General features: G+C 32.7%; 1 protein-coding gene and 1 long non-coding RNA gene across 4 annotated transcripts in view; one reads left to right on the top strand and one right to left on the bottom strand.

Annotated features, from left to right (window-relative positions):
- Window positions 1-26,816, top strand: part of LOC127724673 (phosphatidylinositol-binding clathrin assembly protein LAP-like) — a 488,025-nt gene that overhangs the window by 333,571 nt on the left and 127,638 nt on the right. Inside the window, exon 14 of the mRNA XM_052231711.1 lies at window positions 15,029-15,182. Coding sequence (XP_052087671.1) covers window positions 15,029-15,182 — 154 coding nt within the window. The remainder of the gene's footprint in view (window positions 1-15,028; window positions 15,183-26,816) is intronic.
- The window catches only part of LOC127724764 (uncharacterized), a 567,962-nt gene that overhangs the window by 508,768 nt on the left and 32,378 nt on the right, over window positions 1-26,816 (bottom strand). The window lies entirely within an intron of this gene.

The raw sequence follows: 26,816 nt of genomic DNA, 5'->3' as shown, positions 1-26,816 counted from the left end.
TCACCATTCTTAACTTCCCATTTTTCTTTGGGACTAGAAATAACGTGCTGTAAAAACCTTTTACATAATGTGGAAAACAAACCTTTTCTATTACGTCTTTTTCCAATAAAGTTTTATTTCTTGCATAAAAATACCCAAATGGTCTTTTTGAGAATTTGTATCCCTCTTTTACAATTGAGAGAACCCATTGATCTGATGTTATCTTCTCCCAATTTTGAAGAAAATTTTGTAATCGACCCCCTACAGGTATCTCTGAACACATTATAAAACTTACTTCTGAGTCAGCTATCCTTTCTCTTGGGGATCCGAAAAGAACCCCATGAGGACTGTGTAGCACTCTTGCCAGACTTAAAGTCTTTCTTGTTTGCATTTTGTCCACCCTGTCTAGGTGCTGATGCTGACTTGTCTTTCTGAAAATTCTGTGGAGGTTTCCTATAGTTGGAAAATGTACTAGCAGTATTAGAATTTGTTTTCACATTATTGTTCTTAATGTTTTGCCCACCTGATACACTAGAATATCTTGGAACCTTATTGTTCCCCTTTCCACGAGAATTATTTTCGAACTTTCTCTTCCTACTGAATTCTGGTAAAAGATCAGATAATTGTTCTTTTTGCTCTTTGCGCTTTTCCAAAGCTATTTCAAGCCCTTTGCCAAATACCCCGTCATTTGTAAGAGGTAGATATTGGCATTTACTGCTCATATCTTTTAGCCCTGTTAAGCCTGAATCCTGAGCTGCAGCTTGTCTATGTACCAAATGTTAAAAGGCACCTGAATGGCCTGCTTGGTCAAGTGTTTTAGTCGACATGGCAAAAACATCTTTAATGGTTTGACAAACTTCATCTTTGTCAAAATCATCACTCTCAAGAGTTTGTAAAAGTGAACCTAGAGCATGTTGCATATATAGAACCAAAATAATGTTCATTCTTGCACTTAATTGCCCCTGAAAACCCAATTTCTCTATCTGTTTGAGAGGTTGTGAATATAGTTGCCTGTGATTATCCCAGGACTTTACAGCCTTTTCACCATGTATCTGTATCAACATGCCAGGGTTCTAGTAAATCTTCTAGTTTTGCAACCGGAAATTCTTTCTGTTTTTTTTTTAACACCACAAATTTTCTAATATATGTACCTGTGCCTGGTCTAAAACTAAGCCAAGATTACATTTCTCTTTAGTAGCAATATCGTCTTTGAATATTTTGGCTATAAAGTTAACATTATTGACTGTCTGCCCTTGTTCAGACTCAACATTTTCATTCAGAGAAAAATCTTCATTTGAATTTTGCACATTTTTAATAAATCGTTCACATTTACGATTATTAACATTGTCATTTTGTAAATTAAATTCATCATTGGTTTGTCTAACTGGACTTCCTCCAGACCCACTTTCATCATCTGACCTCATATCTAGATCATTTCTTTCATTTTGGTGCACATGTATTGATATCTCCGACCTATTGTTAATATCTTGGTTTCCAGACACCCTTTGTGACCCCAGATTTTGGTCAAAGTTTGGTTCTAGTGAAATTAATGGCCTACTCTCCCCAGACGGGAGGTTACCCATATTATCACAATCAGATCTGAGTATAAATTCCCTTTTCTGATTGTTTGATGCTAACAAACCAAAAGGTTTGTCTAACTTGCAATTAAAGTTCTCCTCAAGATTTTGGAGTTTCCTGTCATATTCAGACTGCATTTTTTCTGATTTTGACACCTTTTTCTTTTTACCTGAAGTTTTCACCTGTTCTTTGTTTGTCCTAGCACTGATCTTGCTAGACTGTAAATTAGAACAACTTGACTCCGGTCTTTACTGGTGAAACAGGTTCAATACTTCCCTGTGTGTCCTCGTACATTGAAGACCCGTCCATATCTTTAAAAAACGATGTATAATTAAACTTTTAAAAGTTAAACTAATAAATTAAACTTACGATGAGAACATCTGTTCAATTGAATGCAAAAAAAAAAAAACTGAACATACCTTGAATCGCGTGAGTAGATTTCGTAACATACCGGATGTTTAAAGATCTCGGTCTCCTTGATGTTTTGCGATTGGGAACATACTCAAACGCAGATCGTATTCTATATTTTTTATAATAGTAAATCATGGTAAGTATATTTAACCAAATTCATATAAAATTTGTATCATTTAATGAAACTTCTTAAAGATCTATTTTATTTTTATTTTTGATACAAATTTTAATTGATAAACACAATTTAAAAAAAAGTAGTAAGACAAGGTTTTGAACTCTGAACAATAAATTCCAAAGCAAGCATATATAGGTAGATGTAACAGAAGTTATTTATCAGTATGTTTGACACCAAAGTTGTCAGGTAAAGGCATTTAATTGTCCAAATAGATGTTGGCTGTCTTTAGTATTTATTGGCAAACTGGAAGTAAATAGGTGGTTGATAATAGTAATTCTAATATGACAGCCTATATATCGTCAACCAGTATAATCACAGTATATCTACATTTAGCGCAAACGCATATATAAACAAAATTGGTTGTTCTGTGTTGAGCCCACCTTATTTATACGACCAGTTAAACTCAATTTGCGACAGTAAAACCACATTTTATGTAGGCCAAGTTTCAAATACAATACAGTTATCTCTATTCTAATGCAAAATAAACAAATCAGTCCGTTTCTTTTATTATTTTGGTCTAATTATGGAAAATGGAATTTTATGTGACTGTCATACAAGTGAGAGGTTTAGCTAGCATGAAACCAAAGTTAAAAATTTAGAGATGTATATATGCTAGTGTGGGTGGTAATGGTGGGGGTTGACAGATCATCGTTTCTTATTTTTATGCCCCAGCTGTAGCGGAGGGGGCATTAAGTTAAACCCTTGTCCGTCTGTACGTATGTACGTCCCAAATTTGGTTTCCGTTCTCTAACTTTAGTTTGCCTCAACCAAATGTTATGAAATTTATACACAATGCTTATTACCACAATACACAGATCAAGTTTGAATTTTGGTGGCGTCACTTTTACCGTTCTAGAGTTATGCTCCTTTACAAATGGAAAAATTGCTGAATTTTTCGTTACCATTCTCTAACTTTAGTTTGCCTCAACCAAATGTTATGAAACTTATAGACAATGCTAACTATCACAAAACACAGATCAAGTTTGAATTTTGGTGCGTAACTTTTACCGTTCTAGAGTTATGCCCTTTCACAAATGGAAAAATTGCTGAATTTTCGTTTCCGTTCTCTTACTTTAATATGCCTCAACCAAATGTTATGAAACTTATACACAATGCTTATTACCACAAAACATAAATCAAGTTTGCATTTTGGTGGTGTCACTTTTGCCGTTCTAGAGTTATGCTCCTTTACAAATAGAAAAAATGCTGAAATATTCGTTTCTGTTCTCTAACTTTAGTTTGCCTCAACTAAATGTTATGAAACTTATGCACAATGCTAATTACCACAAAACACAGATCAAGTTCGAATTTTGGTGGCGTCACTTTAACCTTTCTAGAGTAATACCCCTTAACAAATGAAAAATATCTGAAATTTTTTCGTTTCTGTTCTCTTACTTAAGTTTGCCTCAATCAAATGTTATGAAACTATTAACAATGCTTATTACCACAAAACTCAGATAAAGTACAATTTGGGTAGCATCACTTTTACAGTTCTTGAGTTATGTCCCTTTATAACGTTATATGCAAGCGAGGGCATCATCTGTGTCCCATGGACACATTCCCCATTTATTTATATAATAGTTCTATATCTTTTAATTTTTTACCATTCAGCACCCTATTCTTTATTCTTCTGCCAATTGATCTCTACTATATTCGTCCTAAACATTCATGAAATATTTGCCACTGGACGTAAAGTAACCAGCAATCAATCAATATATTCTTTATATTTCATCCCCTCTTTATATTGTTATCTATATTTTTTGGTTCCTCTTATAATCTTAACTTTTTTGCCCATTATTCTCTTATCTGTAAACCCCATTCATAGCCTCAAACATGGTAATTAAAACAAGAAAAATATACATATATTACTGTATGTCTGGACTAATAGATAAATGTATTAGTCCCAGATTATGTTATAAAATATGTCTTATAAAAATACAATAGCATTTTATTAATGATTATATATTAGAAAATGCCAATCCATTTTTCTTTGGAAGGGAGGGGGCGAAGGTTTTTTAAAACAAATTGTTGATTTCCTTTGAAAATAAGAGGGAAAAGAAATACGACATTCAGTTTTTAAAAAAATCTTGTATGATATTGAAAAAAAATTTTGTTTGTTGTTGAATAAAGTAAAAAAAAAAGACAGTTTCGAAGAAAAAAAAATTCATGCCCCCGCTGTAGCAGAAGGGGCATTAAGTTTTACCCTTGTCCGTCTGTACATCCCAAAATTGGTTTCTGTTCTCTAACTTTAGTTTGCCTCAACTAAATGTTATGAAACTTATACACAATGCTTATTACCACAAAACACAGATCGAATTTGAATTTTGGTGGCATCGCTTTTACCGTTCTACAGGTATGCCCCTTTACAAATGGAAAAATTGCTGAATTTTTCCTTTCCCTTCTCTAACTTTAGTTTGCCTCAACTAAATGTTATGAAACTTATACACAATGCTTATTACTACAAAATACAGATCAAGTTTGAATTTTTGTGGCGTCACTTTTACCGTTCTAGAGTTGTGCCTCTTTACAAATAGAAAAATTGATGAATTTTTCGTTTCCATTCTCCAACTTAAGTTTGCCTCAACTTAATGTTCTGAAACTTATACACAATGCTTATTACCACAAAACTCAGATCAAGTACAAATTTGGGTAGCGTCACTTTTACAGTTCTTGAGTTATGTCTCTTTATAACATCATATGCAAGCAGGGGCATCATTGAGGTACGCAACAGCATAGTGTTTTGCACAAAAGCAAAAAAAAAATGGGGTGAATTTTTTATTTATTTTTGTGGGGGGAGGGGGGATCAATTCGCAACAGCAAAATGTATTGCACAAAAGCAAAAAATTGAATATAAATTCAAATCATATAACCAATTCTAAGTTCTTTGACTACAGTTATTCTGTGTCAGAAACCTTTTATGTGTCAGATATTTAATTGCAATCCAAATTCAGACCTGTTCAAGCGCGAATATTGCGTCCATTTTTGCTCCAACTGTTCATGGTTGGACCTCTACGGTCGTATCCAGCTGGGCTTGGCGAAGCAATTTAATTAGTTCTTTTACCACATTCATTTTGTGTTACAAACCTATATTGTGTCAAATATTCAATCACAATCCAAATTCAGAGCTGTTTTAAGCTTAAATGTAGTGTCCATACTTGCTCAACTGTTCAGGGTTCGACCTCTGCAGGAAATCCGGTTTGCTGTCACTCTGACAGCCTCTTGTTTTCACTTATTTAATGTGATCTTGCTTTCATACATACAATATCAGAATAAAAGAAGTTTATGTATGCTGTCCCTATTCTATGAAAGGAAAGAAAAAAAGGGGGGTCCCAAGTGCCTACAGGTTCACTAGTAAAATAAACACTGAAAACAGTGGTAAAAATTAGTATTAAAAATCTACAGATATGGAACTCAAATTGCATCTAAAATATTCAAATCTCAAATTGTGACTTATGATAGCTCCAATACTATTAAACTGCTCTTTTTCAGGCTGTTAGAATGTTTGTAAGATTTTTAGTAGTTCACAATTTTACAACTTTCCCCTATGATTTCGACTAATGTTTCAATTTTAAATTGAGCTTGCAACCTGGATTTTCCACAAGTTTTGGTGTTAATAAATTACATGTAATTACTTGCTTACTAAAGATATTAATAAATCTGATTTTTATTTAGGAAATAAAATTTGTATCATATAGTTTGAATGTGTATTTGTTTCCATGATTATTATACCCCATGCTAGGAAGTTTTTGATCTGTCTGTCTGACTTCTTGTAGAAGTTTGTATACCCCACACTATGAAGTAGCAATGGGTATATAGTTTGACTCCTCAGTCAGTCATTTTAATTTCTATATGCTAACTCAAATACTTTATATTGGACTGCAACCTTACTTAGATATATTGTCACATATATCCCTATTGATTGTGAGTTCAATATCTCAAAGTTTAATGTAAAAGTTACTAGAAATAGACTATATTTTTTCAGAAAAGTCGTTTCTGTATGTATGAAAGTGAATACTGAATATGGGATTGCAACCTTACTTGGATAGATTGTCACATATAATGAAAGGAAGATCCCTATTAATATTGAGGGCCATAGTTCAAAGGTCAAAGTCATAGTTACTAAAAATAAGCTGAACTTTTTGCAGAAAAATGGTATCCAAATCAAATACAACATACAGGATTGCAAACATGCTCGGATATAATTGGTAACATATAGTTAGAGGAAACTGAAGATCCCTATAGATTTTGATATTACTATGTCTAAGGTCATGCTCAAAGTTACTGAAAATATTAACCAATATGTGCAGAAAAGGGGTTTTAGGATGCATTATATGGGATTGCAATCTTGGATACTTGGATATGTGGTCCCATATAATTAGAGGATGAAAAGGAAGATCCCCATTGATGTGCAAGTCACTTGGTTTTAAGTCCAGGTCATAATAAATAGATTTAAGTGAGACCATTTTTACTGTCTTAAATAATTATTCATATGGGTGCAAGGGATATGTGATATTGATTTTATAACTGCCTACAACATTGGAGTAACTATGGAACAGCCAATACAAATTAAGACATTGCTGATCAGCTGACATACAATATATTTCTATATAACCACAGAAATTGACCCGAAGTGTTAAATGGACATTTTATAAGAAAGCTGTATAGTTTCCATCCCAAAAACTGTTACATGAATTCTATTAATAAAAGCATGTTTTGTATGCCCCCGCCGTAGCGGTGGGGGCATTAAGTTTTACCCTTGTCCGTCTGTACATACGTCCGTACGTCCCAAAATTGGTTTCCGTTCTCTAACTTGAGTTTGCCTCAACCAAATGTTATGAAACTTATACACATGCAATGCTTATTACCAAAAAACACAGATCAAGTTTGAATTTTGGTGGCGTCACTTTAACCGTTCTAGAGTTTTGCCCCTTTATAAATGGAAAAATTGCAAAATTTTTAGTTTCCGTTCTCTAACTTAAGTTTGCCTCAACCAAATGTTATGAAACTTATACACAATGCTTATTACCACAAAACACAGATCAAGTTTGAATTTTGGTGGCGTCACTTTTACCGTTCTAGAGTTATGCCCCTTTATAAATTGAAAAATTTGCAAATCTTTTATTTTCTTCTAAATATCAAGTAATTTTTATACGACCGCAAAAAATTTTGCAGTTGTTTATTGGTATGACGTTGGTGTCGTCATCCGAAGACACATTGGTTTTCGCACTCTAACCTTAGTTTAAGTGAATGGATCTCTATGAAATTTTACCATAATGTTCAATACCACAAAAGGAAGGTGGGGATTGATTTTGGGGGTTATGGTACCAACAGTTAAGGAATTAGGGGCCAAAAATAAGCATTTTTGTAACTTCCAGACATAACTTGTGTGTTAGTGTATGGATCTCTCTGACATTGTACCAGAAGGTTTCATATCACAAAGGGAATGCTGGGATTGATTTTGGGGGTAAATGCCTCCAAATTTTAGGAATTAGGGGCCAAAAAGGGGCAAAAAACAAGCATTTTTCTAGTTTCATGACAATTACTTGTGTGCAAGTGTATGGATCTCTCTGACATTGTACCACAAGGTTCCATATCACAAAGGGAATGCTGGGATTGATTTTGGGGGTAATTGCCTCCAAATTTTAGGAATTAGGGGCCAAAAAGGGGCAAAAAAAAAAAGCATTTTTCTAGTTTCATGACAATAACTTGTGTGTAAGTGTATGGATCTTTATGAAATTGTACTACAAGGTTCCATATCACAAAGAAAAGCTGGGTTTGAGTTTGGGGGTAATTGCCCAAAACGTTTAGGAATAAGGGGACAAAAAGGGGCCTAAAAAGAAGCATTTTTCTAGTTTCCAGACAATTACTTGTGTTCAAGTGTATGGATCTCTCTGAAATTGTACTGCAAGGTACCATACAACAAAGGGAAGGCTGGGATTGATTTTGGGGGTAATTGCCTCAAAGTTTTAGGAGTTAGGGGCTCTAAAGGGGCTAAAAAACAAGAGTTTTTATACGACCGCAAAAATTTAAAATTTTTTGGTCGTATATTGGTATGACGTTGGCGTCGTCGTCGTCGTCGTCGTCGTCGTTGTCGTCGTCGTCGTCGTCGTCGTCCGGCGTCGTCTGGCGTCGCCCGAAGACACATTGGTTTTCGCACTCTAACTTTAGTTTTAGTGAATGGATCTCCATGAAATTTTACCATAAGGTTCAATACCACAAAAGGAAGGTTGGGATTGATTTTGGGGGTTATGGTACCAACAGTTAAGGAATTAGGGGCCAAAAAGGGGCCAAAAATAAGCATTTTTGTAACTTCCAGACAATAACTTGTGTGTAAGTGTATGGATCTCTCTGACATTGTACCACAAGGTTCCATATCACAAAGGGAAGGCTGTAATTGATTTTGGGGGTAATTGCCTCAAAATTTTAGGAATTAGGGGCCAAAAAAGGGGCAAAAAACAAGCATTTTTCTAGTTTCATGACAATAACTTGTGTGTAAGTGTTTGGATATTTCTGAAATTGTACTACAAGGTTCCATATCACAAAGGGAAAGCTGGAATTGAGTTTGGGGGTAATTGCCCGAAATGTTAAGGAATTGGGGGCCAAAAAGGGGCCAAAAATAAGCATTTTTCTAGTTTCCAGACAATAACTTGTGTTCAAGTGTATGGATCTCTCTGAAATTGTACTGCAAGGGACCATACCACAAAGGGAAGGCTGGGATTGAGTTTGGGGGTGATGAATCATAAGGGGGTTCAAAAAATTTGGGGGGGGGGATTTTTTTTTTTTCTTTTTTTTTCTTTTTTTCCTTTTTTTTTTCTTTTAAAATTTTCCATTTTAAGTTGGTTATTTCTGATTTATATTTAAAAGCAAATAATAATGATATGGTAGGAGATACACACCAATCAGGATGTGTAAATTATTATATAATAAGTATTGTGCAATAGCAAGAGATTTTCAATTGCACAGTATTGCACAATAGCAAGAAATCTTCAATTGCACAGTATTGCGCAATAGCAAGAAATCTTCAATTGCACAGTATTGCGCAATAGCAAGAAATATCCAATAGCACAATATTGCGCAATAGCAAGAAATTGTCAATTGTACAGTATTGCGCAATAGCAAGAAATATTCAATTGCACAGTATTGTGCAAAAGAAGATACTTCGTATAAATTGCTTATTTCTTGATCAATTTCAATGGGGTTTTATTCTTGAATTCTTGGGGTTCTTTAATATGCTGAATCTAACCGTGTATTAAGTTTTTGGATTTTGGGCCCCGTTTTTAAATTGGTCCACATTGAGGTCCAAAGGGTCCGAAATTTAACTTTGTTTGATTTCATCAAAAATTGAATTATTGGGGTTCTTTGATATGCCGAATCTAACCGTGTATTTAGATTCTTAATTTTTGGTTCCGTTTTCAAATTGGTCTACATTAAGGTCCAAAGGGTCCAAAATTAAACTTAGTTTGATTTTAACAAAAATTGAATTTTTAAGGTTCTTTGATATGCTGAATCTAAACATGTATTTAGATTTTTGATTATGGGCCCAGTTTTCAAGTTGGTCCAAATCAGGGTCCAAAATTAAACTTTGTTTGATTTCAACAAAAATTGAATTATTGGGGTTCTTTGATATGCCGAATCTAACCGTGTATTTAGATTCTTAATTTTTGGTTCCGTTTTCAAATTGGTCTACATTAAGGTCCAAAGGGTCCAAAATTAAACTTAGTTTGATTTTAACAAAAATTGAATTTTTAGGGTTCTTTGATATGCTGAATCTAAACATGTATTTAGATTTTTGATTATGGGCCCAGTTTTCAAGTTGGTCCAAATCGGGGTCCAAAATTAAACTTTGTTTGATTTCAACAAAAACTGAATATATGGGGTTCTTTGATATGCTGAATCTAACCATGTATTTAGATTTTTGATTTTTGGGCCCCGTTATCAACTTTGTCCACATTGAGGTCAAAAGGGTCCAAAATTAAACTTTGTTTGATTTCATCAAAAATTGAATTCTTGGGGTTCTTTGATATGCTGAATCTAACCATGTATTTAGATTTTTTATTTGTGGACCCGCTATCAAATTGGTTCATATTGAGGTCAAAAGGGTCCAAAATTAAACTTTGTTTGATTTCATCAAAAATTGAATTATTGGGGTTCTTTGATATGCCAAATCTAAACGTGTATTTAGATTTTTAATTTTGGGTCCCGTTTTTAAATTGGTCTACATTAAGGTCCAAAGGGTCCAAAATTAAACTTAGTTTGATTTTAGCAAAAATTGAATTCTTAGGGTTCTTTGATATGCTGAATCTAAACATGTGTTTAGATTTTTGATTATGGGCCCAGTTTTCAAGTTTGTCCAAGTTGGGGTCCAAAATTAAACTTTTTTTGATTTCAACAAAAATTGAATATATGGGGTTCTTTGATATGCTGAATCTAAACATGTATTTAGATTTTAGATTTTTGGCCCAGTTTTCAAGTTGGTCCAAGTTGGGGTCCAAAATTAAACTTTGTTTGATTTCAACAAAAATTGAATATATGGGGTTCTTTGATATGCTGAATCTAAACATGTATTTAGATTTTAGATTTTTGGCCCAGTTTTCAAGTTGGTCCAAATTGGGGTCCAAAATTAAACTTTGTTTGATTTCAACAAAAATTGAATATATGGGGTTCTTTGATATGCTGAATCTTACCATGTATTTAGATTTTTTATTTTGTGGGCCCGCTATCAAATTGGTTCATATTGAGGTCAAAAGGGTCCAAAATTAAACTTTGTTTGATTTCATCAAAAATTGAATTATTGGGGTTCTTTGATATGCCAAATCTAACCGTGTTTTTAGATTTTTAATTTTGGGTCCCGTTTTTTAAATTGGTCTACATTAAGGTCCAAAGGGTCCAAAATTAAACTTAGTTTGATTTTAACAAAAATTGAATTCTTGAGGTACTTTGATATGCTGAATCTAAACATGTGTTTAGATTTTTGATTATGGGACCAGTTTTCAAGTTTGTCCAAGTTGGGGTCCAAAATTAAACTTTGTTTGATTTCAACAAAAATTGAATATATGGGGTTCTTTGATATGCTGAATCTAACCATGTATTTTGATTTTGGGCATTGGACCATAATAGGTAAATTAAAAAAATTGAAGTTCTTAGACCACATTCTTTCTGTGTCAGAAACCTATGCTGTGTCAAATATTTAATCACAATCCAAATTCAGAGCTGTATCAAGCTTGAATGTTGTGTCCATACTTGCCCCAACTGTTCAGGGTTCGACCTCTGCGGTCGTATCAAGCTGCGCCCAGCGAAGCATTTTATTCTAGTTTCAGGACAATAACTTGTGTGTAAGTGTATTGATCTTTATGAAATTGTACTACAAGGTTCCATATCACAAAGAAAAGCTGGGTTTGAGTTTGGGGGTAATTGCCCAAAATGTTTAGGAATAAGGGGCCAAAAATAAGCATTTTTCTAGTTTCCAGACAATAACTTGTGTTCAAGTGTATGGATCTCTCTGAAATTGTACTGCAAGGTATCATACCACAAAGGGAAGGCTGGGATTGAGTTTGGGGGTGATGAATCATAAGGGGGTTCAAAAAATTTGGGGGAGGGGATTTTTTTTTCCTTTTTTTTTCTTTAAAAATTTTCCATTTAAAATTGGTTATTTCTGATTATATATAAAAGCAAATAATAATGATATGGTTTGAATAGGTAAATTAAAAATTATTAAGTTCTTAGACCACATTCATTCTGTGTCAGAAACCTATGCTGTGTCAAATATTTATTTACAATCCAAATTCAGTGCTGTATCAAGCTTGAATGTTGTGTCCATACTTGCCCGAACTGTTCAGGGTTCAACCTCTGCGGTCGTATCAAGCTGCGCCCCAGCGTAGCATTTTATTAAAATTGGGAGTTATTTCCTTTGTCCATGATTATAATTGAATCAACTACAATCATTGCTTTATACAATGCAATGTTTAATTTTGACTTCCACTGATAAAACACAGATGAAGTTGAATTTGGGTAGTGTCACTTTAACCATTATTAAGTTATGCCTCTTTATAAATCGAAAGATTGCAAAATTGTTAGTTTCCATTCTGTAACTTAAGTATTCCCCAACCAAACATTATGAAACCTATACACAATATTCATTACCACAAAACTAAGATCAAGTACAAATTTTTTGTTTCCGTTTTCTAACTTTAGTTTGCCTCAACCAAATGTTATGAAACTTATACACAATGCTTATTACTACATAATACAGATTAAGTACGAAATTTGGTGTCGACACTTTTACCATTCTTGAGTTATGTCCCTTTATAAACATAAAAATTGCTGAATTTTTATGTTTGTCTCAACCAAATGTTATAAAACTTATACACAACCGTTCTAGAGTTATGCGTGTTTACAAATAGAAAAATTGCTGAATTTTTAGTTTCTGTTCTCTACTTAAGTTAGCCTCAACCAAATGTTATGAGACTTACACACAATGCTTATTACCACAAAACTCAGGTCAAGTTCAAATTTGGGTAGCGTCACTTTTACTGTTCTTCAGTTATGTCCCTTTATAACTATATGATATGTAAGCGGGGGCATCATCTGTGTCCAAATATGAACACTATCCACATTTATTTTTTATGTCTTTTGGAATTTGATGTGAATTTGCTGTCTCAATAATGTATACTCCCATTATCAACTCACCTGACCCTCAGGGTCAAAAAATTGAAAACAACACGTTAAATAATTTCATGCGTCCGAAGCGCTTTTCTGGATTTACCTTCATCAGGAATGCTCAAAGCCAAACATTTGAAATCTGAGGGATGTATAAGTACCGAAACAGTTGAAGAACTATATGACTAAAACACCTAAAACAAATAGCCAAATTCATTTAAGGTCAACTTTGCCTGAGGGAGTTGAAACCTTAGTTTCTTTATAATTTCAAAATTTATTAACGGACAATTTAGAAGGGTTTGTTACAAGTGAGGTATCAGACATCTGTTGTTGTCTTCGTCAGTTGTCATTGTCGTCCTTCTACTGTTGCAAAAATCTTCTCTGAAACTACTGGGCCAAGAACCAAACTTGGCCACAATCATCATTTGGGTTGCTTGATTAAAAAAATGTGTCCAGTCATTCTGCTTAGCAACCAACATGACCTACATGGCTAAAATTAGAACATAGCGGTAAAATGCAGGTTTTATCTATTTTCTTTAAAAGCGCTGTAGCTAGAGAAAATCTTACAGGGGCAGAAATGTTTAGAATATTAAAGGCTTGTCTATTTTCACCAGACGAATGACTTCTTATTGGAATTATAGCATTTATTGCCCTTAAATGATGATTTTTACTATTTTTAAAAGGCATTACCTTTATTGGCATCATTTAAATGCCATTTTGTTTACTGACTTGAAATAGAGTTCACAAGTTTTTCATTCTTTAGTTGTTTCAAGATCGAGTAAAAGTACATTTGTATGTTTTTGCTTGATTTCATATTGAAAATTAGGTAAATTCGATGTAACATTCCTCAAACACATTATTTAGATTGATTGTAATTTTTTATCACTTCACTTAGAAAATGATTCACTTATGAGTTATACAACTGCCTTCATTTCCAGGCGCAGTGAAACAATAAATTGTTTGTGTTTTATTAATGCAGTCTTTTTTATACGACTGCAAAAGTTTTGCGGTTGTATAATGTTATGACGTTGTCAGCGTTGTAGTTGTCCGAAGACATTTGGTTTCCAGACAATAACTTTAGTATTAGTGTATGGATCTCTTTGAAATGGTACCACAAGGTTCCACACCACAAACAGAAGGTTGGGATTGATTTTGGGGGTAATTGTCCTTACTGTTAAGGAATAAGGGGCCAAAAAAAAACAACTTTTCAAATACTTTGTATTAATTGCTTATTTCTTGACCAATTTCAATGGGCTTCAAAGTCTTGAATTCTTGGAGTTCTTTATTATGCTGAATCTAATCATGTCTTTAGATTTTGGATTTTGGGCCTGCTTTTAAATTTGTCGACATTGAGGTTCAAAGGGTCCAAAATTTAACTTTGTTTGATTTCATAAAAAATTGAATTGTTGGGGTTTTTGTGTGCTAAATCTAACTATGTATTTAGATTTTGGATTTTGGGCCCTGTTTTCAAGTTGGTATAAATGGGGGTCAAAAAATCAAACTTTGCTTGATTTCAACAAAAATTGATTACATGGGGTTCTTTGATATGCTGAATATAACTGTGTATTTATACATATTACTGATTTGATGTTTACCTATAAACAATAACCAGTCTCATGAACCATACCACATTTATCTATAACTAATATTGATTCAATGAATAGAAATGGAAGAGTTCTATTTGGAAAGAAACCATATGCTTGCCATTATTAATACTTTAATATCATACACAAAACTTTTAATAACTATTTCTAATTTTATTAACATATTAATACTAAGACACAATTGTATAAACACTATACAAATATCATATTCACAAACAATTCTAAAATACATGAAATCACAATAATTGTATCATTTGGCTTTCTAGGGGGCTACTCATTAAAACTTACAACAAAAATAATTAAAATAACACAACTCAAAAACACTACCTAATTATGCACCTGAGGTAGATCCCAGATAGGTGATGCTTTTTGTTCATAAAACCTGTGGTAGAACCCAGACAAGTGAAACAATTGTAAGAACCTGTGGTAGAGCCCAGAAAAATAGATAAGAGTGAATATCAGAATACTGTTAAAATTCACAACATCATGTAAAATTGAGAATGGAAATGGGGAATGTGTCAAAGAGACAACAACCCGACCAAAGAGCAGAAAACAGACGAAGGCCACCAATGGGTCTTCAACACATGTACAGGAACCACATTTTAATATCACATTGAATTCACAGGTTTTGATGCATTTGGAGAAGTTCTGAAACCAGCTAATACATCTGGTCAGTTGCTGAATACACAGACTGATAAATTATTGCAGAAAGACTTAGATTCTAGCTTGGCAAGTTTAGCTGGGAACCTGAATATAAATCCTGCAGCAAGTGTCAAGAAGTAAGTATCATAGATAAAAGAACTGTAAATTAGATAATTTTTGTGATTTTTAAATTATATCTATTGCGAAAATTGTGTCATGACAGGTTTCTCAAAAATTAAAAAGAACTAAAAATTGAAAAAAAAAAATTTTCATTGCATTATTTGTAGGCAACATTTCCTGAATTCTTTATAATTTAACTCACATTTTGTCCATTGTTCAAATAATAAATGAAGGCAAAAATCTCTGAATTCGCAGTATTTCATTTACAAGAAATGTTTTAAAAAGAACTTGTTAGGATCAAATGTCCATGTGAGCTGTTGCACTCACTTGGTGTCATCTCATAGTTTCATCATAATTTTTATGCCCCCGGAGCGGAGGGGGCATTAAGTTGTACCCTTGTCCGTACGTGCATCCCAAAATTGGTTTCTGTTTTCTAACTTTAGTTTGCCTCAACCAAATGTTATGAAACTTATAAACAATGCTTACTACCACAAAACACAGATCAAGTTTGAATTTTGGTGGATACACTTTTAACGTTCTACAGTTATGCCCCTTTACAAATGGAAAAATTGCTGAATTTTTCCTTTCCGTTCCCTAATTTTAGTTTGCCTCAACCAAATGTTATGAAACTTTTACACAATGCTTTTTACTACAAAACACAGATAAATTTTGAATTTTGGTAGTGTCACTTTTACTATTCTAAAGTTATGCCCCTTTTCAAATGGAAAAATTGCTGAATTTTTCGTTTCTGTTCTCTAGTTTTAGTTTGCCTCAAACAAATGTTATGAAACTTATGTGCAATGCTTATTACCACAAAAAAAAGATCAAGTTTGAATTTTGGTGGCCTCACTATTACTGTTACAGAGTTATGCCCCTTTTCAAATGGAAAAATTGCTGAATTTTTCGTTTTTTAACTGGATTTTCTAAGGAAAAATCGGTTAGGGGACGACCATTTGATATTCTGGGGGGGGGGGGGGGGCAGGAGGATTTTGAAAATAAATAACTCAGCCTTGATAATCACAAAAATAAATGGTTTGTTCTGTGGTAGTTTGAAAATAAATAACCTGACTTGCAATGTATTAAAAATAAATAACTCGGCAGGTCTATTTGAGAGCATGAGATTGCACCAGATTCTTCCTAAAATTCAACTTTTTTTTCAAAAAAAAATCGGGAATCACTTCCCAAATCTTTGAATAATAAAAGTATAAATATTATTTAAAATACTTGAAATGTCTGAAAAATGGGTTTCATTTAACTTGAGGTATATTGTCTCAGGAACACTTAACTCACTTTTATTACATATGGCAGTAACTACATTCAGGCAAATGCCTCATGTAGGAAATTTCAAAACCAAAAGCTTGTCTTCATATCAAATTGTTTTTGCGGCAAGAAGCAAGTTCTGTTCTCCCTCAGACGTAGCTCCTGTTTTTTGGGGATCAATGTTTCTTATTTATTTGTCTTTTGTTCATTGATTGCCTTCTGTATTCTGTTAGTGTTGCATTCCTTTTGTAATTTAGTAATTTTGTTATTAACTTGATCAAGAGTTTAAAAAAAAACAGCAGCCACATACTTAACTATGTGAATTAAATTTTTGCTTTATCTTTGTCTTTTGATGTTGTTCCTAAAAACTTAAGTCTTACACTGAATCTATACATGTTGCTTTGAGACCAAAATTTGTCAAAAAATTATTAAAACAGAACCTTCATTTTCAGATTAATAAAGGGTATGGGAAACACATTTTGCATAATTAGTTCTATAGCAACTTGGGGACTTCAGCGGCTCCAAAACCCTTCAAATTTTTTTTAGCCTCGCTCCGCTCGGCATAAATCAATTGGAATACTTAAAAGACGCTAATTACAGCCAATCTTTAATATCTTGTATGTATGCAATACATGTATATGCAGTTGGGAATTCAGAAGATTCATTTCTACAGATGATGATGATTAATTCTGATTAAATGGTACATTATGATTGGACTATTCATGTATAATTTATAATAAAAAATGAATTTAAAAATTGTATGTTTTCAAATATTATAAATATAGTTGTGAAAATAAATAATCAGTCCCTTGCTTTAATGAAAATGAAAAATCTTGCTTCAACAGTGCAGAAAGTAGATAATCTGTCCTCTTAGTTTACAAAAATAAATAACCGATCAAAAACAAATCCTCCTGCCCCCCCCCCCCCCCCAGAATATCAAATGGTCGTCCCCTTAATGATTTGGGGTGTATGGCAGGCGGGTGGGCAGCAGGGCTGGCGGGCGGCTGCCAAACAGTGTCCATTCATTAACAAGAAAACTCTTTGACAAAGTTTTTTAAATGTGTTTTGATAAGTCTGGAATATGACAGTTATTATCCATTCGTTTGATGTGTTTGAGCTTTTGATTTTGCCATTTGATTAGGGACTTTCCTTTTTGAATTTTCCTCAGAGTTCAGTATTTTTGTGATTTTACTTTTTCCTGTGACTAAATGAAGGTCAAGTTCAATTTTCATGATTTTAGCTTTTCTCGTTGTTGAGTTGTAGATCTTTTAGTAGCCAAAAGTTATACTTATTATACGATTGAGTTATTTCCCTTTAAACAGAAATGGCAAATATCATTTTCATTAGATAATAATCTATTTTTATTAAAGGATATATTTCATTACATTACATTGTGTAGATAAAGTTGGTGACATTGATAGATAAGTTGCAGTTCTATATTAGTTTGTGACAAATGAAAGAAAAAATATTTGGAACTATTAATTATATATATATATATATATAAAGTTTGATTACACTAAGTGTATTTAAATAATTTTCACCTGTTGTCAGATTACAAAGCATGTGGTAAATATCTATCACACAATTATAATTGGAGTGACAGATTTATTTGAAAATTTTCTGTTTCCTAAGTGCTGATAATGATAAGCTCTGTAAGACGGTATAAATATAGTATTTGCTGTTCATTATTAGACATTTTGAAGATAATTACAGTTAAGTTTTAATGATTTTTAAAAGACATTGTATTAATGATAAATGACATTTTGGATTTTTTTTCTTCTTTTCTTTGGTAAATTGTTTAAAGAATTTTGTGGTAGGTTTGTTTGTTATTCTGTATAAACTAATATTCTGAATGTTTTTTTATACGACCGCAAAAATTTTTGCAGTCGTATATTGGTATGACGTTGGCGTCATCGTTGTCGTCTTCCGAAGACACATTGGTTTTCGCACTCTAACTTTAGTTTAAGTGAATGGATCTCTTTGAAATTTTACCATAAGGTTCAATACCACAAAAGGAAGGTTGGGATTGATTTTGGGGGTTATGGCACCAACAGTTAAGGAATTAGGGGCCAAAAAGGGGCCAAAAATAAGCATTTTCTAGTTTCCAGACAATAACTGTGGAACTCTCTGAAATTATACCACAAGTTTCCATACCACAAAGGGATGGTTAGGATTTGCTTTTGGGGGTTATGGCTCAAACCATTTAGGAATAAGGGGCAAAAAAGGGGGAAAAACAAGGTTGTCCTGGTTAATGGACAAATACTTTAGTACAAAACATAATTTAAAGCAGTGTAAGGGAGATAAATCAAATACATCATTTGAATTACCTCCCTAACACTGCTTTTAAATTATGTATAAAGTAATGGTTAATGAATAATTAAGATAATTTAAAACAGTGTAAGGGAGGTAATCCATATACAATGTTTTGGTTACTTCCCTTACACTGCTTTTAAATTATGTTTAAAGAAATGCATATTTATAAAGGAAGACCAGTAAAAATATCTACAAATGTTGCATCTTTTTTTTTTACAAAAAAATCCATATGAAAGATTTGACACCATATTTTAAATTCTATTATAAAGTAGATTAAGTTAGCACTATGGTAAATTTATATGGGTAATTATGGTTGCAAACTCCATTGGAAATTTGAATTGAGATTATGACCATATCTTTAGGGAAAGAGTTTTTTTTGGGAAAAAGAAATTGTGGGGGGTCATTTTTTTCTCATTTCAGATTTCAGAAATTAAAAAGAATTATTCTTCAAATATTATTTTTTTTTCAAATTTCAAATATTGAAACATTTCAAGAAGTAATCTTTAATTGCACAGTATGGCGCATTAGATTTGTAAAATCTTTGACCACATATATTTAATTGTTATGCCAAATCTAACCGTGTATTTAGATTTTTAATTTTGGGTCCAGTTTTCAAATTAAGGTCCAAAGGGTCCAAAATTAAACTTTGTTTGATTTTAACAAAAATTTAATATATGGGGTTCTTTAATATGCTGAATCTAAACATGTATTTAGATTTTTGATTTTGGGCCCAGTTTTCAAGTTGGTCCAAATTGGGGTCCAAAATTAAACTTTGTTTGATTTCAACAAAAATTGAATATATTGGGTTCTTTGATATGCTGTATCTAACCATGTATTTAGAATTATATTTGTGGTCCCGCTTTCAAATTGGTCCACATTGAGGTCAAAAGGGTCCAAAATTAAACTTTGTTTGATTTCATCAAAAATTGAATTATTGGGGTTCTTTGATATGCCAAATCTAACCGTGTATTTAGATTTTTAATTTTTGGTCCTGTTTTTTAAATTGGTCTACATTAAGGTCCAAAGGGTCCAAAATTAAACTTTGTTTGATTTCAACAAAAATTGAATATATGGGGTTCTTTGATATGCTGAATCTAACCATGTATTTTGATTTTGGATATTGGACCATAATAGGTAAATTAAAAAATTTTAAGTTCTTAGACCACATTCTTTCTGTGTCAGAAACCTATGCTGTGTCAAATATTTAATCACAATCCAAATTCAGAGCTGTATCAAGCTTGAATGTTGTGTCCATACTTGCCCCAACTGTTCAGGGTTCTACCTCTGCGGTCGTATCAAGCTGTGCCCAGCGGAGCATTTTATTTTTGCCTAAGCGAACTCCTTTAACAGGCTTATATTGTCTATTAATAAAAATATTTTTAGATTTCTGATTTTGGGCCAAGTTTTCAAGTTGGTCCAAATCGGGGTCCAAAATTAAACTGTGTTTGATTTCAACATAAATTGAATATATATAAGGTTCTTTGAAATGCTGAATCTAAACCTGTATTTATTTTCATTATTAATTAGATAATACCACATTGAGGTCCAAAGGGTCCTAAATTAAACTTTTGTTTGATTTCATCAAAAAGTGAATTCTTCGGGTTCTTTGATATGCTGATTCTAACAATGTACTTAGATTTTGGATATTGGACCATAATAGGTAAATGTCGGATTTCAAATTTTCCAGTTCTTTGACCACATTCATTTTGTGTCACAAACCTATGCTGTGTCAAATTTTCAATCACAATCCAAATTCAGAGCTGTTTTAAGCTTAAATGTTGTGTCCATACTTGCTCAACTGTTCAGGGTTCGACCTCTGCAGGAAAATCCGGTTTGCTGTCACTCTGACAGCCTCTTGTTATTGATTAATGTATTGCCCATATCTATCTAATGTTTGTACCTTATTTCAAACAGTTGATTATTGATTTTCTGTCCTAATAGAAAGGTGTGGCAAGGTTTAAATGACAATTGTTGACTGATGAGTGAACAAGTCGAGAGAAGCCAGAAAAAAATTTAATGGACAATGTCAAATCCTTATAATTCTTTCACAATAAATTTTAGCCAATAATGATTGTTTTTCACTAGCGGAAACCCTGCTCTTGGCACTCTCAAACGCCAGATGAAATTGTCCTTTTGGCACCACAGAGCTGTGGCCCAAATTATCCTTAACTTTTGGGTTGTGCTACAGACTTGAATAACAATTGTCAGCCAGTGCGAAATCTAGTGACAAAATATTACCTCCCCTGTAAACACAGAAATGTTTGTCTTGTCTTAACAAGGACACAATCCACAAGAAAACCTTCTGGTAAATAGTAACAATAAAATTGAATTGAAATAAAAGCAAAATTTTCATATAATGTTATCATTTCCCTCCTAAAATAGCAAATGATGAGTACAGCAGGCTATAGGAGCTTTGTGTAAAATTGGTTAAGAATATTGCTAGGTGAATGAATTTCTGGAGAACCAACTTCAATTTATTTTTCTATTGGCTGTATACCTCTCTGGAACACACCAATTATCTGTATATGTATCCAGCAAGATCGGAGAAGTTCTGGGAAATTCATCCCTTATTTTTGTATTAAGTGTATATTGCTGACAAAAATCATGTTTTTTCAAAGAATTTTGAGAGAAAAACTTGTGATTTAACAAAATGGCGGGAACAGATGATGACTTATGTTTCTTAGAGTTGGTCCGAGTACACTGTTATTTCGTAGTGCATTACTTTTAGACAATAAATGAGAATTAAAAAAATCCCACCTGCGCTTTCTCAATAATATTTTTACAGTGTGCTGTACTACTTTTGGGACAAATTATATCAAGATTATAGAAAACTTCATCGGCTCTAACTCAAAATATGGACAATTTTATGTTAAGGGGGTCTTCAAATCTTTTGACAGCTCCTGAAGTGCTAATTTTTAACATTTTTCAGCTGGACCAAATCACTACTTTACTTTAAAATTCATGACCCAAATTTTTTTACAGTGTCATTTCACCCCCCTACTTGCTATTTGAGTCATAAAACATGGAGAAATAAATTTGGAAGGGGTATAAAAAAAATTAGCAAGTAACACACTGTCCACACTAGGGACTATATTCGTGGACAACGAAAATCAAAGGACGATAACTGTGTACTCTGACCTAATAAGGTAGAAAAAGTTGACCAATCTTAATGACACTTGGTATGACCAAAGCTTAATAAATTATAAGACTGCTTACAAAGTTTCATGACAATAGGATATATATTATAGACAATATGACTAATTCTATATTCAACTTTGCGTGTTAAATTTAGACGTTAAAATTGAAAAATTTCAACTATCAACATTTGGGGCTTAAAAAATTAAAATATTGCAAAAAAATACTTTTGAAATGCCTTAATATATAATATATAATGTATTAAAAGCAATAGAGTACTCATTTGATTTATCAGACTTAACATAATCATTAAAAAGTCAAATTTATATGCGCCTGTGCCTAAAAATGGAGGTTTTCCAATGAAGGGGGGCCTTACATGAAGATGTAATATTTTCCAGCAATTTTAAATTTGTAAAGCTTTTTGGTTATAAATAATCCTTATATATGTATTTAATGTACTTTAAATGGAAAGAAAACTTACAAATAACATATCATATTAGTTTAAAAGGGTCTTAGGCCATGTAAGACTGAAAATAATTTAGGGTCAATTTAGGCCGTAGCACATATTTACATTTAAAAATGCATATTGAAGCTATAGGAAATAAAAATTTGTGTCTTTTCTATCATTTCTATACTCAAGTGACATGATACAATAAATCTGAGCACAAAAAGACTGTTGCATTCAACTTTTTTTGCAGACAGTATGGTCTGATACAAAGATTTTTCACTTTTTAGTGAAAAACATGCATGCAATTTTAGTCTCATTAGGCTTATATTTGAACCACTTGCTATCCTAAAGAAGAAAAGAAAGATATTATGTGACATGAAACAGGTACAAAAGACATTGTTAAGTGCTTTTTATACAAATTTAGTGAGGTCTTTATTATGGACTTCAACTTTTATGTTCCAAGCTCCTCACATTTAACTTGATCCAAACAGGGCGTTAGACGAGGGTCATATACACAACACATTTTGCACATATTGTATGAGATAATCTTCTTTTCTGTAGATTCAGAGTTCACAAATGAGTAATACAACTGGATTGAAGCATAGAAACACAAATATTTACACATAAAAACCTGTTGGATAGAAAGTCAGAATGCCACTTATGCATCAAAATTGAAAAAGCTATGAAATGCTTATTTTGACCATAAAATGCCCAAATTGGTCATTTTTGCAGAAATTCTATGAAATAAAAGTTAAAATACTTTAGTTTTATGCTATTTGACAAATTGACACCATCAAATCATTCGGGGAAGTTGCCAAAGTACAGATTCTATATTTCCTGATTTCACCTCTTAGGTCCGAGTACACAGTTATTTCGTAGTGCATTTCTTTTAGACAATAAATGAAAATTAAAAAAATCCCACCTGCGCTTTCTCAATAATATTTTTATAGTGTGCTGTACTACTTTTGGGACAAATTATATCAAAATTATAGAAAACTTCATCGGCTCTAACTCAAAATATGGACAATTTTATGTTAAGGGGGTCTTCAAATCTTTTGACAGCTCCCGAAGTGCTAATTTTTAACATTTTTCAGCTGGACCAAATCACTACTTTAAAATTCATGACCCAAATTTTTTTTCAGTGTCATTTCACCCCCCTACTTGCTATTTGAGTCATAAAACATGGAGAAATAAATTTGGAAGGGGTATAAAAAAAATTAGCAAGTAACACACTGTCCACACTAGGGACTATATTCGTGGACAAAGAAAATCAAAGGACGATAACTGTGTACTCGGACCAGTTGGCTGTTTCACAATATTTGACACAGGTTTGTAACAAATTGAATGAAAAATCAACTTGAATAATGCCTATAAACTGGTAATTTTTCTGAAAGAAATATATGTCTCAAGAAGGAAAATAACTTCTTCTGGTTTTCCTGTATTGAATAAAAATATAGAAGCACACACATGTTCTTTTCCATTGCTCAGAAGAATAGTTATGTTGAAAATATAAAAGATTACACAAATAATCAAGAGGTTTAGGTCTTCATTAATTGCAACAATGAGAATATATAATTATTACCCCAAAAAATTGGTGAAATTTCCTTATATTTTAGAATAAAATGTTTTTAGCTCACCTGGCCCAAAGGGCCAAGTGAGCTTTTCCCATCACTTGGCGTCCATTGTCCGTTGTCCTGCGTCTGTCGTCCGTAAACTTTTACAAAAATCTTCTCCTCTGAAACTACTTGGCCAAATTTGACCAAACTTGGCCACAATCATCATTGGGGTATCTAGTTTAAAAAATGTGTCAGGTGTCCCGGCCAACCAACCAAGATAGCTGCTATGGCTAAAAATTTTCAGATGAATCTGACAACCTGTTGTTGGGTTGCTGCCCCTGAATTGGTAATTTTAAGGAAATTTTGCCGTTTTTGGTTATTATCTTGAATATTATTATAGATAGAGATAAACTGTAAACAGCAATAATGTTCAGCAAAGTAAGATCTACTAATAAGTCAGCTTGACCAAAATGGTCAGTTGACCCCTTAAGGAGTTATTGCCCTTTATAGTCAATTTTTAACAATTTTTCGCAAATTTTTGTAAACTTTTACATAAATCTTCTCCTCTAAAACTACTAAGACAAATTTAACCAAACTTGTCCACAATCATCATTAGGGTATCTAGTTTAAAAAATATGTCCGATGACCCCGCCTGTGAATCAAGATGGCCAACATGGCTAAAAAAAAGTACATAGGATAAAATGCAGTTTTTGGCTCATATCTCTGAAACCAAAGCATTTAGAGCAAATCTGACAGGTTAAAATTGTTCATCAGGTCAAGATCTATCTGCCCTGAAATTTTCAGACCAATCAGGCAGCACGTTGTTGGGTTGCTGCCACTGAATTGGTAATTTTAAGATAATTTTGCAGCTTTTGGTTATTATCTTGAATATTATTATAGATAGAGATAAACTGTAAACAGCAATAATGTACAGCAAAGTAAGATCTACAAATAAGTCAAACATGACCAAAATTGTCAATTGACCCCTTAAGGAGTTATTGCCCTTTATAGTCAATTTTTTACAATTTTCATAAATTTTGTAAATTTTTGTAAATTTTTACAAAATATTTTCCACTGTAACTACTGGGCCAAGTTCATTATAGATAGAGATAATTGTAAGCAGCAAGAATGTTCAGTAAAGTAAGATCTACAAACACATCACCATCACCAAAGCACAATTTTGTCATGAATCCATCTGTGTCCTTTGTTTAATATGCACATAGACCAAGGTGAGCGACACAGGCTCTTTAGAGCCTCTAGTTTGCCTGAGTTTTCCTTTTTTTCAGAAACTTGTTCATACATAGATTAGATTGCTATGATATAATTTGTTTTTGATAAAATAAGAACCATTCAAACTTATTTTGTCACTACACATATAATATTAAAAGTGAAACTTTTTTATTTATAAACTTTATTAACCATTGAACAGTTTTTAGAGGTCTGTAAAAAAGCTTGAAAACATTGTGGACACTACATTTATTTTCCAATTGCTTAGACATATTGTTATGTTTAAAATATGAAAGATAACATCAATGATTAAGGGTTTTCAGGTCTTCATTAATTGCAAGAATGTCAGTGTATAATTATTATCTAAAATAATGGTGATATACCTTATATTTTGGATAAAATAAGAACCATTCAAACTTATAATGCCCCCGCCATAGCGTTGGGGCATTAAGTTTTACCCTTGTCCGTCTGTATGTACCTACGTACATACGTACGTCCGTTGTCATATGGTATTTTGAACCCCCTAAAAAGTGAACCCGAGGTCAAATACCATGCGGTATAATAAACTCGGGGTCATTATACCCCATGGTATTTTGACCCCTGGGTCATTTTTCCCATACACAATGCTTATAACCACAAAAGACAGATCAAGTTTGAATTTTGGTGGAGTCACTTTAACCGTTCTAGAGTTATGCATGCCCCTTTATAAATGGAAAAATTGCAAAATTTTTAGTTTCCCTTCTCTAACTTAAGTTTGCCTCAACCAAATGTTATGAAACTTATACACAATGCTTATTACCACAAAATACAGATCAAGTTTGAATTTAAGTGGCGTCACTTTAACCGTTCTAGAGTTATGCCCCTTTATAAATGGAAAAATTGCAAATTTTTTAGTTTCTGTTCTCTAACTTAAGTTTGCCTCAGGCAAATGTTATGAAACTTATACACAATGCTTATTACCACAAAACTCAGATCAAGTTTGAATTTTGGTGGCGTCACTTTAACTGTTCTAGAGTTATGCCCCTTTATAAATGGAAAAATTGCTAAATTTTTATTTTCTTCTAAATATCAAGTAATTTTTAAAATTGGAGTTATCTTCCTTTGTCCATGATTATAGTTGAATCAACTACAATCAATGCTTTATACAATGCAATGTTTAATTTTGACTTCCACTGATAAAACAAAGATCAAGTTGAATTTGGGTAGTGTCACTTTAACTATTATTGAGTTATGCCCCTTTATAAATCGAAAGATTGCAAAATATTTAGTTTCCATTCTGTAACTTAAGTTTGCCCCAACCAAACATTATGAAACCTATACACAATATTCATTACCACAAAACTAAGATCAAGTACAAATTTTTTGTTTCCGTTTTCTAACTTTAGTTTGCCTCAACCAAATGTTATGAAACTTATACACCATGCTTATTACTACATAATACAGATTAAGTAAGAAATTTGGTGGCAACACTTTTACCATTCTTGAGTTATGTCCGTTTATAAACATAAAAATTGCTGAATTTTTAGTTTCCATTCTCTAACTTTAGTTTGTCTCAAACAAATGTTATAATACTTATACACAACCGTTCTAGAGTTATGGGTGTTTACAAATAGAAAAAATTGCTGAATTTTTAGTTTCTGTTCAGTACTTAAGTTAGCCTCAACCAAATGTTATGAGACTTACACATAATGCTTATTACCACAAAACTCAGA

The sequence above is a fragment of the Mytilus californianus genome, unplaced genomic scaffold, assembly GCF_021869535.1.
Source record: "Mytilus californianus isolate M0D057914Y unplaced genomic scaffold, xbMytCali1.0.p SCAF_14, whole genome shotgun sequence".
Classification (NCBI taxonomy): Eukaryota; Metazoa; Mollusca; class Bivalvia; order Mytilida; family Mytilidae; genus Mytilus; species Mytilus californianus.
This window is presented reverse-complemented; position numbering and strand designations above follow the sequence as displayed.